This window comes from Saimiri boliviensis, chromosome 8 (assembly GCF_048565385.1).
Source record: "Saimiri boliviensis isolate mSaiBol1 chromosome 8, mSaiBol1.pri, whole genome shotgun sequence".
Taxonomy (NCBI): Eukaryota; Metazoa; Chordata; class Mammalia; order Primates; family Cebidae; genus Saimiri; species Saimiri boliviensis.
In genome coordinates, this window is record NC_133456.1 from 26,707,039 (window position 1) to 26,722,738 (window position 15,700).

A 15,700-nucleotide genomic window follows, 5' to 3' on the forward strand; every position below is an offset into this window, starting at 1 on the left:
TGTTCACAGAACTTGAAACAGAAAGCCATGACTCATTTTGAATCACTTTCCTTTTTAATTTTTAGGTAGTTATTAGTAAAGAATAACACAAAGCAAAAACGAATTTAAAAACTTAAAGATACACAAAAAATTTTGAGGTAGACATTGATTTTGCAAAATGGTTCACCGTCTTTAAGTATTCCATTTATTCAATACATTTTAAAACGTGATTGAAATTACAGGAATCTTTTGGTGAATTCATCGACTGAATAAAATGACGTATAGCCATAAACGGTATTCCTAATGCTAGGTCAGCCAAAAAACCCATCCTGTTTTAAAAATGTTTCTAATAATGTGGTAATTTTTTTCTTGAAATATAAAGTAAGTTAGTTTTTGTTGTTGTTGTTTTTCTTTGAGACAGGGTCTTGCTCTGTTCCCAGGCTGGAGTGCAGTGGCACAATCATGGCTCACTAGAGCCTCAATCTCCCAGGCTTAGATGATTCTCCCACCTCCCCTCCTGAATAACTAGGACTGCAAGAGCACACCACTACGCCCAGCTTATTTTTTGTATTTTTAGTCGAGATAGGGTTTCGCCATGCCCAGGCTGGTCTCAAACTCCTGGACTTAAGTGATCCACCTGCCTGGGCCCCCCAAAGTGCTGGCATAATAGGTGTGAGCCACTGTGCCAGGCCTACGGTTTTTATCGTAGAAGTACTGTATGCCTGCAGTGGGAAGGAGTTACGCAATACAGCATGGCATGGAATGAAAAGCCTTCTTTCCCTCTTCCTTCGCTTCTATTCCCCAGTGGCAGTTATTTATAATGGTTTCTGGTTTTCATGTCTTCTAATTGTTCTCATTGTAACTTTAAATAATATTCTTATACCTCAGTTTCTTAGGTCACCAATTTGTTATCATTTTGCTTCCCATTTCCCATATGAAACATAGGACATTGGCACTCTTACCCTTTCTTTCATTTCTCTGATTTCATTTCCACTTTTTCAGTACTTGCTTTATTATTTTTACATTGTCAAGGTTTTTACCATTTTTTTGGAACTGTATTTTCATGTTTATTATAGTTGGTTATAAAAACTTATTCTATTTTATCATTTTTTGGAGACAAGGTCTTGCTCTGTTGCCCAGGCTGGCGTGCGGTGGTGTGAGCATAGCTCACTGCAGATTTGAACTCCTGAACTCAAGTCCTCCCAGCTCAGCTCCCAAGTAGCTGGGACTACAGGCACATGCCACCACACCTGGTCTTTCTTTTTTTTTTCTTCTAAAGAAGGGGTCTGGTTATGTTGCCCAGGTTGGTCTTGAATTCCTGGCTTCAAGTGGTCCTCCTGCCTTGGCTTCCTAAAGTGTCAGAATTACAGGCATGAGCCATTGCCCCAGGCCTGCCATCGTAACCATTTTAATGTGTACAGTTCAATGGTATTAAATACATTCATACTGTTTTGCAACCTATTTATTTACTTTGATATAATTGTATGCTTATAGAAAAGTTATAATAATACAATGAAAACCCCACATCCTCTTGACTCACTTGATTCCGACGGACCACTTGTTAACACTGTGCCTTTTTGCTTTATCATTAGACCATTCTCTCTATATGTATGTATATATTTTCTCTAAATGATATAAAAATAATTTGAAGACATCATGTCGTCTTATCCGTAAATACTTTAGTGTCTATTTCCTAAGAACAAGAATGTTCTTTTACCTAACCACAGTATCTTTTTCAGGATCAGGACATTTAACTGAACAATCCTATTGTCTAATCCGTAGCTCTACATTAAAATGTTGCCAGTTATCCCACTAACATCCTCCAGCTTCTCTCCCAGGCCTCCTTCCAGGATCCAGTCCAGGATCACGCGCTACACTTACTCGTGATCATCTCTTTCGCCTCCTTGGCCAATTGGGAGCATCCCTTGGCCTTTCTTTGTCTTTCATGACCTTGACATTTTTTTTTTTTTTTTTTGAAGGACACATGTTGGTTATTTTGTAAACTTACCTCAGGTTTTCTTTTTGTTTTTTGTATTTTACAGGCAGAATAGGGGGTGATGTCCCTCAGTTTGGGGCGTGATCTGTCACAGTTAGATTTAGGTTTTCTATTTTTGGCAGGGACGCTGCAGCAGTGATGCAATGCTCTTCCCAGGACAGCATAGTAGGAGCTACACGATTTCCGTTTGTCCTCTTATTGGTGATGTTAACTTTGGCTATTTATTTAAGGTGGTGTCCACTAAGCCATTCTAAAGTTACTAATTTCTCTTTGAAGTTAATAAGTAATTTGTAGAGAATGCTTTGAGATTATAGAAATACCCTGTTCCTCATTAATCCTTCCCTCACTACCATGAGCATCCGTGGATGATTCTTGGCAGAACTGGCTATTGCTGTGATGGCTGCAAAATGGTGATTTTTCTAACCCTCTAATTCTTCCACATGAATCCACTGGTTTTCCACTATAAGGAAAGGCTTTTCTTCTTGCTGCTACACAGGAGTGATACCTTGTCCAGGTTGGCGTCAACATGCAAGGGGATGTATTTGGCACTACAGCAATTCCAGTTGCCCTTCTGGCCCTCAGCCTCCATATCCACTCAGTGGCAATGAGCAGGAATAGATATATTAAGATTAGTCATGGCTGGATGGGGTGGCTCGCAACTGTAATCACAGCACTCTGGGGGGCTGAGGCAGGAGGATCACTTGAGCCCAGGAGTCTGAGACCAGCCTGGGCAACAATGCAAGACTCTGTGTCTAAAAAACATACAAAAATTAATTGGGCATCATGATGCATGCCTGTAGTCCCAGAGACCCAGGAGGCTGAGACAGGAGGATTGCTTCAGCCCAGGAAGTTGAGGCTGCAGTGAGCCGTGATCATGCCACTGTACTCCAACCTGGATGACAGAGCAAGGCCCTGTCTCAAAGAAAAAAAGAAAGAATGAAATCAGTTAATTTATTTCTTTATGTCTGTATGAACTCAGATTCTTATTCTATTCCTTGAATATTCTATTGCTATTATTGACTTATTTGGCTAGTGGGAGCCCCTTTAAGCTACCTGTTATGTCCTTTTGACACATCCTTGACATTTTTTTTTAGCACTTCCCTATTTTCTGGTACAAGATATTCCAGACTTATTTTGTACTTTTTCTGCCCCAGCCTTGAATTAGCAACTTTCACAAGGATCCCTGGTTCCTTAAAGTGAAGAATGATATTTAGAAAAGTAGCAGCTTGTATGTGGGCTATGGCCTGTGGAGCCCATGGCCATGCTGGCCCCGGCCCAGCTCTCAATCCCTGTGGTCCAGCACACAGGGTGGGTTCAGAGGCAGGGGAAAGGAATGAAGCTCCTTAGTCTGCCTATTGGATGCAGTTCAGCAGCAGCTTGGGCATATTCTCTAATGTTTAATTAATAATCCAATAATTAACTGTCAGTAAGCCAACTGCTGGTTTGCATGCATGTGTAATCTGGGTTGAAACCAGTCTCTGCAGGTGCACTTTGGGAGAAAGAGGCAGGCCAGGTCTTGCTTTGACCTACCCCTGACCTGCATTGGACAGAAGCAGAATTGCTCACCTGGTTGCTTTTTCTCCAGCTGCCAGAAAGAGACAGGTGTCATCTCACATTGCAGATGTGTTCATGAAGACTTAGCTGGTGACTATGAGACAAAAGCCTTCAGAGCCTGAGCTCATGTCCCTGCCTCTGGCAGAACTTTCCAGCCTCTTACTCAGCTCTGCTTGCTGGATGCAGGACTGAGAATATTTCCCACTCAGGTGCAACTTCCCATCTTTCTAGATCCCTGCACCACTCCACCCGACCCCCTACACTCAAGTATGGAGATTATTCACAGGAGAATGACTTCCCCTTCTGAATTAAAAACACCCACCAGGCAGTCATGGCTTTTCCAGTGTGGGGTATAGGCCCCTCTGCTCAGAGGGCTTTTTGTCTTGGAGGCTTGGGAAGGAAGACCCTAGAAATGAGGAGCATGGCAAAGGGATCATCCTGGGCCAGGCACCAAGTCACGACACCCCTGGAACCTGCCAAGCTGGCCCCTGCCAGGCTGAGGGTCTTCAGGGATGAGAGGACTCTTGCCCTTGGGCGTGTTTTATGCTGCCCTTTCTGAGGGACTGATATGCTCTTTGCTTTTCTTATCCCTGCCCCATCCTCTATCTCTACTTTGCAGTAGGCCTGATGCTGGGTACATTCCATTTCCCCAGCATCTATGTAATAGGATGTTGAATGCGATTCATGTTACGCTGGAATTGATGACTGGAGCCCAAATCTGGGACACCAGGTCCTTAAGAGAGCTATCCATAGTTGGGACCAGACCTCTGTCCTGGGATTTCACAAGAGAGCCCAGAACTGGTCTAACCTTCAGCAACCGTCACCCCAGCCCTTCCACCCCCTCCTCCCCTGGGCAACAGAAATGACTGGGTGATGACACTCAGAGAATCTTAGCATGGACTTTGTGGGAGAGCATGTTTGCAGTGAGGGGATTCCTTCCTTCTGCCTTAGGGGAAGGAGGTGGGGATGAGAACTCAGGAGCATCAAGTACTTCGCATGCACGTGGAGGGGAGCCGACATGCTGTCCTCCTGTTGCATGTCTGCCTGTATTGCAGACCATGGCCCTGCCTCTCAGCCAGTCAGAGCAGGAGCTGAAGAGAATGAAGGAGCACGCAGGCCAGAGCCAGAGCTGGGTGGGGGAGGAGGCAGCTCCCCACCACTTGCAAAACTCACGATGCAAGGGAGCTGCTTTGAGTTGCCCAGCCAGTCCTCTCCCAAGAGGCAAGCTCTGGGGACTAGTTAAAGTCTGAATGGCATCACACATGTGGTGAGGCTGTATAACAGCCCTGTGAGAAGAGCAGGACATACAAGCTGCTACTTTTTTTTTTCGAGACAGGGTCTCACTCTGTTGCCCAGCCTGGAGTGCAGTGGTACGATCTCAGCTCACTGCAACCTCCGCCTCCCAGGTTCAAGCGATTCTCATGCCTCAGCCTCTCAAGTAGCTGGGATTACAGGCACATGTCACCACTCCTGGCTAATTTTTGTATGTTTTAGCAGAGACAGGGTTTCACCATGTTTGCCAGGCTGGTCTTGAACTCCTGGCTTCAAGTGATCTACCCCTCTTCGGCCTCCCAAAGTGCTGGGATGAGCCTCCGTGAGCCACTGTACCCGGCCCCAAGCTGCTATTTCTATGTGGATGCCTGGGAGGCAGCGTGGCATCTGGGAAATATCCCTCAGCGGCTCTATTTGGCATTTTATTCTGGGGCTTTCCATCTCATTCCCTTCCCCTTTCTCTCTGTTTTGGTTTCTTTTCCTTCCTTCTCTCTCTCTCTCTTGCTGGGCTTACACAGTGTCTCTCCCTTTCTCCAAGAACATCAGGGTTACACCCTCAGGGTCAAACCTAGGCTCTCCCACCCAGGCTCTGATGAGCAGACTGTGGGAAGACTTAGTTATGGTTTTTTGTCACGTGGTGAGAAAAGGTGAGCACACGCCCCCAAATATCCTGACACAAGCTGTGAGTGCTCAGTCACCAAACCCATTTTAAACCAGTTATATTTCCATTCTCAGGGTAAAGGGTTTCCTCAAGTTTCTACCCTTGAGGCTGATTTACCAGTCCAGTGAGATCAAGGAAATGAAGGACATTTCATACAGTAGCGGTAACCAAACACATCTGCAAACCAGCCTTCAGAGTGGGAGAATGAAGGCGCGCATGAAAGAGGAATAAGGTTTCTATCATTACAAAGGCATCCATGGCTAAGACAGTGGTATTCACTGTTATGCAAAGTCCAGAGTCTTCCAATTTGAAACCTGAAAGACTTAAATTTAGGGGCAAAAAGATCAAGTAGGTGAGTGTGGTTCAGGGAAAAAGCACAGATCTTACAGGGGCTGCGGGAGGCTGGCTGGTCAGATTTCTCCTCTCAGCCTGGTCGCCTCAGCCCTAGCGCGGCCCCTCTCCATGTCTGCCTCACGGGGATGCTGTGAGGAGCAGAGCACAGGGCTTCTGTGGAAGCTGAAGGCACTCGCTACACTATCAGTCCTTCTGTTGCCGAAAGTTGCTGCTCTTATTGAGGGGCAGGAGGCCTGTCACAAGCCATGACAGGAAGTGAAACACAGGCAGAGACAGGAAGTTGGGACCTGTCCTGAATTTCGAGATTAGGATCATAGGAACCTGTCCTGCATTCACCACACAGGTCCCTTGGTACCATTTGCTCAAGGACAAGCCTAGATTGGCAGTCTTTGTTCCGAACCACGAGGACTGTTCTGACATTTATTGACTTTCAGGAGATGGCTCATTTGTGGTTTGTGACGGACAGCTCAGCAGTCATGTGCATGCATAAAGGAAGCTTACGGAGTTGGAGACTGATGGGGTCCCCAGGGGTCTCCCGGCCCATCGGTCCCACGTGGCTGAATAGAGATCCCTGAGTATTTCCTGAGGCCTCTTCTTGATCTGTGGATGAGATACAGGAGGTGGAAGAGGAGCAGGGATCCTCCCTTTTGGTTTTGAGCACGTGCCCTTGGCTTCAGCCTTTGGTCCTAGATTCTGGGCACACCCATTGTTCTCAGCCATTCAGGAGCCGTGCCCTGTGGACTCTGGATCTTAGATTTTCCCGCCTTCTTACTGTGTTTATGGATAACATTTGCTCACCAGGTCCAAATTCATTGCACATGGTGACTCTTAGTTTTGGGTGCCTCCCTCTCCCCACCCACTCCACCCAGCGGAGAACCATAATCACTGCTGTCGTCTTTTGAGGGCGCTGGAAGACTCGTTCACGCCTGAGTTTAGATCAATTGCCAAACCTGCATAAGAGCATTTACAGTGTGAGTTGCTACTGGTTTTGTTTAAGATCATTTTAGTGTATCCACAAAGTTACGCTTTTTTCAGTAAAATGTTTCCATTTCAGTGTTTATAAGTGCCTTTGTTATTTGTGAATTGGAAAAATGAGCAAGGAATCTGTTTACGTGTTATTAGCCTCTGATTCCAAACGATTGTCCAAGAATGTGGTAGGATCCTGGACTGTCAGCAGAGATCTCTGTATCAGTGCTCAGTCAGGAACACAGGAATGATTCCAGTCATTTTAAACAGGGAATCTCATCCAAAGGGCTGATCACAGAGGCATCAGAAGGGCTGAAGGAGCAAAGAGTGTCCACTAAGGTTGGCCAAAGGTTAGTAGCTGCCGGAAGCTGCTGTTCCTGCTAGGACTGGAGGCTGAGGGCTCATGACCACAAGCCCCAGGAGTTGAAACCAAGACTTTCACACTCACTTAGAAGCGTCATCTGTTGCTTCTGCCTGCATTCCCTGGGTTAGAACTCAGTCACACAGCCACGTCTAGTTGCAAAGCGGCTGGGAGTCTACCTGAGTGGTGACCAGAGGAAAAGGACTAGGCTTGTGAACAATGAGTCTCTGCTACATATGGGCACGGGAGTCACTGTTGTTAGGAGAGAACAGTCGTCTTTTTGTAGAGGGATGCTTCAAGATGTGTGTGCGCGTGTGTGTGTATCTGTGTGTGCGTGCATGTATGTGTTGCATGCATGCGTGTGTGTGCGCATGTGTATGTGTGTTGCATGCATGCATGTGTGTGTGTGTTTGTGTGTGCATGTGTATGTGTGTTGCATGCATGCACATGTGTGTGTGCATGTGTATGTGTGTTGCATGCATGCATGTGTGTGTGTGCATGTGTATGTGTGTTGCATGCATGCATATGTGTGTGTGCGCGCATGTGTGTGTGTTGCATGCATGCATGTGTGTGTGTGTGCATGTGTATGTGTGTTGCATGCATGCGTGTGTGTATACACACATACCTGCCCTGGCACAATAAGATAGGAATAGGAGTGTTTTTAAGCTGAGTTCTCCTACCTCCCTCCTCCCGTTCCATTCTCACTCCCTTCCCATGCCGTCCCTGGCCATCCCAATGGCCCCTCAGCTGATTTCTGTGTGTTCTGTTTGCAGGAGGCCCTGGCCCAGCCTCAGCCCTGGTGGAAGAGCCAGCTGTTCGTGTGGGAGCCCGTGCTGTTTGGGACCTGGGATGGTGTGTTCACATCCTGCATGATCAACATCTTTGGAGTTGTGCTCTTCCTGAGGACTGGCTGGCTGGTGGTGAGTGCTGAGTTAGTGGTCTGGAGCCTCTCACAGGTCCGAGATGGGAAAGCTCTGCCACTCTTGGCATTCTGCAGTGCAGGCCACAGATTCCTGAAGCACAGATGTTCCCAGAACATGAAACAGAAGCAAGCACGGCTAACAGCTAGCATTGCTTTTTAAATGAGCATCCTGCAAACATAGGCTTTGGAAGTTCTGATGGAAGCCTCACACCATAGATTTAACTATGGAATAGGAGCGCAGAAGTCAGGGCTCATCGTGGGCGGGACTCAAGGTGGGTCAGAGATCAGATTGATGGCAATTTTGCCTCCAGTTTGTGGCCCCTGCAGTTTTCCTGTATTCTTCACCTCGTCTTGGACCTATCCACGTGGTTGCCTTCCCGCACTGCACTGTGACCCTGTGAGTAAGACTGTGTGTGGGGCTGCTTGGCCAGAGGTGTGGGCCGCCTACCTCTAGGGATGGATTGCCTAGGACGGACTCTGCTGTGCGAGATCCTGGGTGTCAGTTCATCTCCCTCTGTGGAAGAAACAAAGGGCCTCTTCTTTAAGCCTCATGCAAAAGCATCCTAGGACCTTCCAAGCAGATGTGTGTCTGGAGCAGGGGTTCTCAGTCCCACACACACTGCCATCTTGCACAGTGGGACTTCGGTAGTCCACACAGGTGCTCCGAATAAAAGGCAAGCCAGTCTCCATGTAAACATTGTGAGCACCTGCTGTGTGCCAAGCACTATTTAGTGTCAAGAGGATTACGAAAGACAAGACATGACCCAGGCCCTCATTCCCTCCACTCCTCCCCTCAACCATGAGCTAACAGCCATGGCGGACGGATGTCACATTGGGAGAGGTCTCAAAGCAGCATTAAGTCCCTCAGGGGTGGAACGAACCATGAGTGCTACAGTCACTGAGGTGTCCAGGAAGGCTTCCTGGAGGAGATGCAGTTGAGCCAGGCCTTGAAGGGTGAGCTAGACTAGATGGGTGAAAGTGAGGAGGCCATTCAGGGTGTAGAATCTCCTAGTCAGGATTCTCCAGAGAAACAGGCCAATGCCAGCAGGAGCTGTAAGTATGTGAGGTATATGTTAGCAGGTAAGGAGTGATGCTGTAGCCTCGAGTCTGAAGCCTGGAAATTCTGAGTGGCAGCAGCCTGGAGGCAGAATTCCTTTTTCTTTAGGAAATCAGTCTTTGCTCATAAGGCCTTCAACTGATTAGATGAAGCCCACCCGTACAGTGAAGGGTAATCTACTTAAGGTCAACTGATTGTAAATATTAATCACATCTGGAAAACACTTCTGCAGCAACATTTAGACTAGTGTTTGACTGAACAATTGGTTGCCATAGTCTAGCCAAGTTGACACATAAAATTAACCATTACATGGGCAAATTCCAGGAGATGTAAGCCCTTTATAGTGAGATACACGGGATTCTTAGCCCCCATAAGAAGCCTGGGCAAGGTCAGACTTCCTAAGCTCTCATTCTCCTCCATATGCAGATCCTAAGCTCAGGGTTCAGCCTTAGCCACAGGCAGGGCGGGTTTCAGACCAGCAGTGGAGCCCCTGGGCATCATATTATGAACACCGGAACAGAGCACCACCGACCTCCAGGACAATTTTCCAGCTTGTGTTAGGCCACCCAGCTCTGGCACTGGCTCTGCCCACTCCTAGTTCTCTCTCCAGCATGTGGAATGCATGGGGTGTTGCCTGTCGGGGTCTTCCTTGCTTTCGACTGCAAAACATGTGACATTACATCTCCTTCTTAGATGTGCTGTATCTGTTTCCTCTCTGGGACTCTTGCTTTCACATTGAAATGTGTCTATCTACATGTGTTTATCTCCAGGCATGCGTGTGTTTGTTTATTCACTCAACAAGCATTTAATGAGCACCTATTTTGTGGAGGTTATGCTAAGCACTGAGAATACGAAGAGGAAGAAAAGATGATCCTCCTCTGTATTAGTCCATGTTGCGTTTCTATAAAGGAATACCTGAGGCTGAGTAATTTATAAAGAAAGGAGGTTTATTTGGCTCACAGCTCTGCAGGCTGTACAAGAAACGTGGCACCACCATCTGCATCTGGTGAGGCCTCAGGAAGCTTTCACTCATGGGGAAAGGTGAAGAGGGAGCAGGCACACCACATAGCGAGAGAGAAGGCAAGAGAGATGCTGGGCTTTTTTGAACAACCAGCTCTTCTGTGAAAGAACAGACTGAGAACTCACCCGTTACTGTGGAGGACACCAAGCCATTTGCAAGGGGTCCGTGCCCATGATCCAAACACCTTCTACCAGACCCCACCTCCAACATTGGGGATCACATTTCAACATGAGATTTGGAGGGGTTCCAAATCCAAATGTCTAAACCATATCCTCGCCTGGAGCTCACAACCTGCTGGTAGAAACTGGCTTGGAAACACTCAATATGACAAGTCCTGTGGCAAGTTCCAAGCCCTGGCACTGGAGGAGCCCAGAGAAACGGTTACAGGGCCAGCTTCCTGGCGAGGAAATCCTAAACACTGAGGCCTAAAGGATACGCTGGAGTTAACCTGGCAAAGATGCAGAATGAGCAGGAGACGCCTTTCAGGCTGGGGAATCAGCGTGGGGAAGGGTGGGGTGGGGAGAGCTCTTGTCGCTGCATGCTGGGCACAGAGCGAGATTAGGAGGCGCCTCGTGAGGGCATCAGCAGCTCTGACTGTACCCTCTAGGCGTGGGAGTCATGGAAGAGTTTGCAGCCAGGATGCTTCCCCTCACTGAGAACTTCCTCCTGGCCATGGCTCTTGTGGTGCTTGCTTTGCCCTTTTTAGTGGTCCTGCCTCTGTGCCCCCATCCCATCCCCCACTCCAGTGCTGTGGGAGGAGGGGAGGTAGTCAGTGCTCCCAGCAGGGAGCTGGCGGGATCTCCTCACCTAATCCGACCTTGCTCCTTGCTATTCTACTACAGGGAAACACGGGAGTGCTCCTGGGCATGTTTCTGGTGTCCTTCGTCGTCCTGGTGGCCCTCATCACGGTGCTGTCCGGCATTGGTGTCGGGGAGCACAGCAGCATCGGCAGCGGTGGCGTCTACTCTATGATCTCCTCGGTCCTGGGCGGGCAGATGGGAGGCACCATCGGGCTGCTCTATGTGTTTGGACAGGTGAGGCCTGCACCCGGGATGCTTCCCCTGCCTGGCTCTCTGCCACTTTCTTCTTCTCCATTTCTTCACTTGACCTGGTGAGAGGGCAGGGTGGGGATGGTTGCCCCACGTGATGAATGAGCAGGCTGGGGCTCTGAAGGCTCTCAACAGAGAGCCAAGCCACCATCCAGGGCCTGACCCCTTAGTCTCGCACTCTTTTCCCTCCGTTGCTCCCGCCTCCTGGATGCCTGATGTGGCCAGCAGGGCCGGTCCTGGCCAGCACATTCTTGCTGTTGGATCTAGGGACCGGCATGCATGACAGTGGCTGGAGCCCAGGTGGCAGCTGGGGTGCTTTTTTACTGAAGAGGGGTATTTGGCTGTGCCAAAAGGGCTTTCCTAGAAGCAGGCACTTCTCCAATGAGCTGGAGCTCCCAGGCACATTTGATAGCTTGGTGGCCATCACAGGGAGGCCGACAGCCCCTTGTGTGGACGCCCTGTCTGAGAGGGAGAATGTTAATGAGGAGGCTGCTTCAGCAGAATGGACGAAGGCACTTCTAAAACGAGCGAGCAAGGGGAAATCCTGAGGCTTTTTTAGCTAAAACACAGGCTTGGTGACTTAATGCTGAGGGAACAAAGTACAGACATTAAGAAGCAGTTCTTTGTCAGCGTTTCTTGGATTGAAAAAGGCTTTTATGAGAGTGCAAGTGGTGGTGGGTGGTTGAAAAAACGGTTTAAAGAAAAGAATTTGTCTAAGTAAGAGTGTGCAAGAACCTCCCAGAGAAAGCTTCGGTTTTGTTTCTTTTATTTTTAGGCAGCAGGAGCAGGGTGCTACGGCATAAATACATCTGATTCTCAAACAGCACAGAGCTGCGTGTGTGCATGTGTGGGCGGCGGGGTGCGTGTGTGTCTAGGACAGTGCAGGGAAGGCAGATGGATGGCCTCAGCGCTCTTAAAAAGCACTAGCCTTGACTGCAGAAAGGTCTTTAAGTACAGTAGTTTGAGAGGGGAATAATAAATGGCCAGTTTATTTTATTACCCTAGGGATTTAGTATACAGATTTTTTTTTTTTTAACTTCTCTGCTTTTTTATAGCCAACTAGGCTGCAAGGTAGGCAAAGTCCTGTTTCCCCCTCTCGGGGAAGACACCAAGTGAGCCTCTAGAAGCAGATGCCATGGGTGGGCACTGGCATGAACACTCCTGGACAATGAGAGGGAGCCGGGCTGCTGAGAGACCCCCTTACGTGGGCTGATTTGGAAAAGAAGATGGTCACAAGTAAGATGTTTTCTAAGTGCTGACAGCCACAGCCTGAGGCGCCAGTGCACCCGCATCCCAGCTGTTACGCCTTCTTTCCACTTGGGCCTTGGTCCGAAACGTTCGAGTCACCCTGGACTCCTGGTCCTTGTCTCTGGAGTGCCTGTGCCTTGTTTGTGGCTGGCCCAGGTCGGGAATCCCTGATCGGGTGTGATGACTCTGTCATCCTTTTTCTTCTACATTGCTGTATTTGGTTTGTTAGCATTTTGTGGAGGATTTTTGTGTATCTATTCGTGAGGGATATTGGGATGCAGTTTTCTTCTGATTCTTTGTCTGGTGTTGGTGTCAGGCTAATTCTGGCCTCATAGAGTGAGTTGCAAGTGTTCCCTCCTCCTCCGTTTTTTGGAGGAGTTTGTGAAGGATTGGTGTTAATTCTTTAACCATATGGTAGATTTTTTGCCATGAAGCCATCTGGTCCTGGGGTTTTTTTTTTTTTTTTTTTTCATGGCAGGAAGGTTTTTGGTTACTTATCGAATCCCTTTGCTTATATAGGCATATTCTGATTTTCTACTTCTTCTTGAGTCAGTTTTGATAGCTTGTATCTTTCTAGGAATTTGTCCATTTCATGTAGGTTATCAAATGTATGGGCATATTAATTGTCTACAGATTTTCTTATAATCCTTTTTATTTTTGTAAAGTCGGTGGTAATGTCTCCCCACTTTCATTCCTAATTTAAATAATGTCTTCTCTTTCTTTTTTCTTGGTCAGCCTAGATAAAGGTTTGTCTGCAAAGAACTAATTATTGGCTTTGTTGATTTTCTCTATTGTTTTTCTGGTCCCTCATTCATTTCTGCTCTGACCTTTATTGATACCTTCTTTCTGCTTGCTGGGGTTCACCTTGCTTATCTTTATCTAGTTTCTTAAGGTGGCAGGTTAGGTTGTTAATTTGAAATCTTTCTTTTTCAAGGGTGCAGTTGGGGTTTTGAGGTTCCCTATTCCTGGTTCTTATTATCTCCCTTACCCATCATCCCGGGGCATGCATGCATTCATTTATTTTTAATGATTGTCAGAACAGATTCCCTGATTTTACCCCTGAGTAGGGGTCAGCAAACTTCTGTAAAGGGCCAGATCATAAATATTTTGGGTTTTGTGGGTCCGATGACTTTGTCACAACTATTCAATCCTGCCATTGTAGCGTGAATGTAACCAGATAAACAGCATAAAAAAAATGGGTATGGCTGTGTCCCAGTAAAACTTTATTTACCAAAATAATCAGCAAGTAGGATTTAGCTAGTAAACCAAAGTTCGTCAAACCCTTCCCTAGAGCATCAAAATTAAGGAGATATAAACAGCTAAAGTAACGATTTTAAAAGCTTGCAGGCCAGGAGCAGTTGCTTACACCTGTAATCCCAGTATGTTGGGAGGCCAAGGCGGGTGGATCACCTGAGGTCAGGGGTTCAAGACCAGCCTGACCAACATGGTAAAACTCTATCTCTACTAAATACAAAAAAATTAGCCAGGCAGGGTGGCACATGCCTGTAATCCCAGCTGCTTGGGAGGCTGAGGCAGGAGAATTGCTTGAACCCAGGAGGCAGAGGTTGCGGTGAGCTGTGCACCACTTCACTTCAGCCTGGGCAACAGAGTGAGACTCCATTTCAAAAAAAAAAAAAAAAAACAAAAGCTTGCAAAGGCTCATCATTGCCCTGCATTCTACAAAACCCTTTCCCTTTCATCTCTCTCAGATGTTGGTGGCAGAGCTTGCTCTGTGGGACCAAACTGTTTGGCAGAGGAGCAGATGACAGACTAGAGACTCCCCTCACTCCCTACTCCACTTACCTGTGTGGTCCTGAGGGTCCTTGGATACTGTTTACCCTGAACACCAAAATGTTTATCTTCAGCTGGTGCTGAGGAACATTCATTAGCGGCTCACATGCTTTGTGCTGGACTCCGTACAAAAACAATGAATGACCGGAAAGTTTTTACGGACCTGATTTGGCCTGGGGTTTTTGTTATAGGAGTTAACACATATTCAGGACATATGTGTTAATCTACCAACTTTAACTTTAAACCAGGGAGTTTGTGTCAGAAGGGGAGGGGTGCTGAGGAGCAGTTCTGGTCCTCCAGGTAAAGTGGAAGGAAAATGCCTGTGATTGTGAAGGTACAATTTTGCTAAAACAATTACCTTGGAATAGAAGCTCCCTGAAGATAGGCCACCTTCTCTCTTTAAAATGGTGAACAACACCCCCTGTGTCTTGTGAGAAGGAATTCGAAGTTTCTCTGCAGAGTATGAGGAAAGAAAAGGAAGGCCTGGTCTAAGATTTAGAAGGAAATAGAATACTTTTAAAATATAATAAACCCTTAAGACATTTACTCATTAAACAAACCACCAGGAATGTTTTTCCAGGAAGAGCAGCATTCAGGTTGGAAGGGATGCTGCCTCCAGGGTGGCTGGATTGCTCTAGGGAAGGTCTGGCAGTTGCTGAGTGTGTGGACAAAGGCCTTGAGTCCCGGGCTGCTTCCCTAAACCTGGGCAGACTGGGCTGATGTACCCTGATTTAGTATTTGCATAAACATATGGGTACTTTTAATATGTTTGCTTGTATCTTTTAATAAAATTATTTGACAGTTACAAAATGCTATTCATTGTAGTCAGTTAACACATTGGAGACAATGAAAAGAAAGAGTTTTCCCCACAACCTTCAGGTGATCCTAGTGTTCTTTTTCGGAACATTTCCCTCTGCTTATACTCCTGTATTTATGGATTTTGAAGTGCCTTCTTGTGTTTACAAAAATGGAGACAAGGCTGGGCGCAGTGGCTCATGCCTGTAATCTCAGCACTTTGGGAGGCCGAGGAGGGCAGATCACGAGGTCGGGAGTTCAAGACCAGCCTGGCCAATATGGCGAACCCCCGTCTCTGCTAAAAATATGAAAATTTGCCGGGCATGGTGGCACGCTTTTGTAGTCCTGGCTACTCGGAAGCTGAGGCAGAAGAATCACTTGAATCCAGGAGGTGGAGGTTGCAGTGAACCAAGATTGCACTGCTGCACTCCAGGCTGGGTGACAGAACAAGACTCCGTAGCAAAAAAAAAAGAAAAAAAAAGAAGAAAGAAAGAGAAAGAAAAATGAGGACAAATTTCATACATTATTCCGTGTCTTGTAGTTCTCACTTAACATTGAGTAATAGATATATCTCTTGGTCATTGTTTTAAACCAATGCTTTTTAAGTGGTTACTTAATATTGTATAGCAGAAATGCACCATAATTTATGGCTCATTTCTGTTCTCCATTTTGTT

General features: G+C 46.9%; 1 protein-coding gene across 2 annotated transcripts in view; it reads left to right on the forward strand.

Moving 5' to 3' along the window:
* The window catches only part of SLC12A8 (solute carrier family 12 member 8), a 135,311-nt gene that overhangs the window by 13,322 nt on the left and 106,289 nt on the right, over window positions 1–15,700 (forward strand). For both annotated transcript variants that reach the window (XR_005581602.2, XM_039477392.2), the window contains exons 3-4: window positions 7,917–8,063; window positions 10,986–11,177. Coding sequence is in view for 1 of the 2 variants with exons in the window: in XM_039477392.2 (XP_039333326.2) it covers window positions 7,917–8,063; window positions 10,986–11,177 (339 nt within the window). In the remaining variant the exon portion in view is untranslated. The remainder of the gene's footprint in view (window positions 1–7,916; window positions 8,064–10,985; window positions 11,178–15,700) is intronic.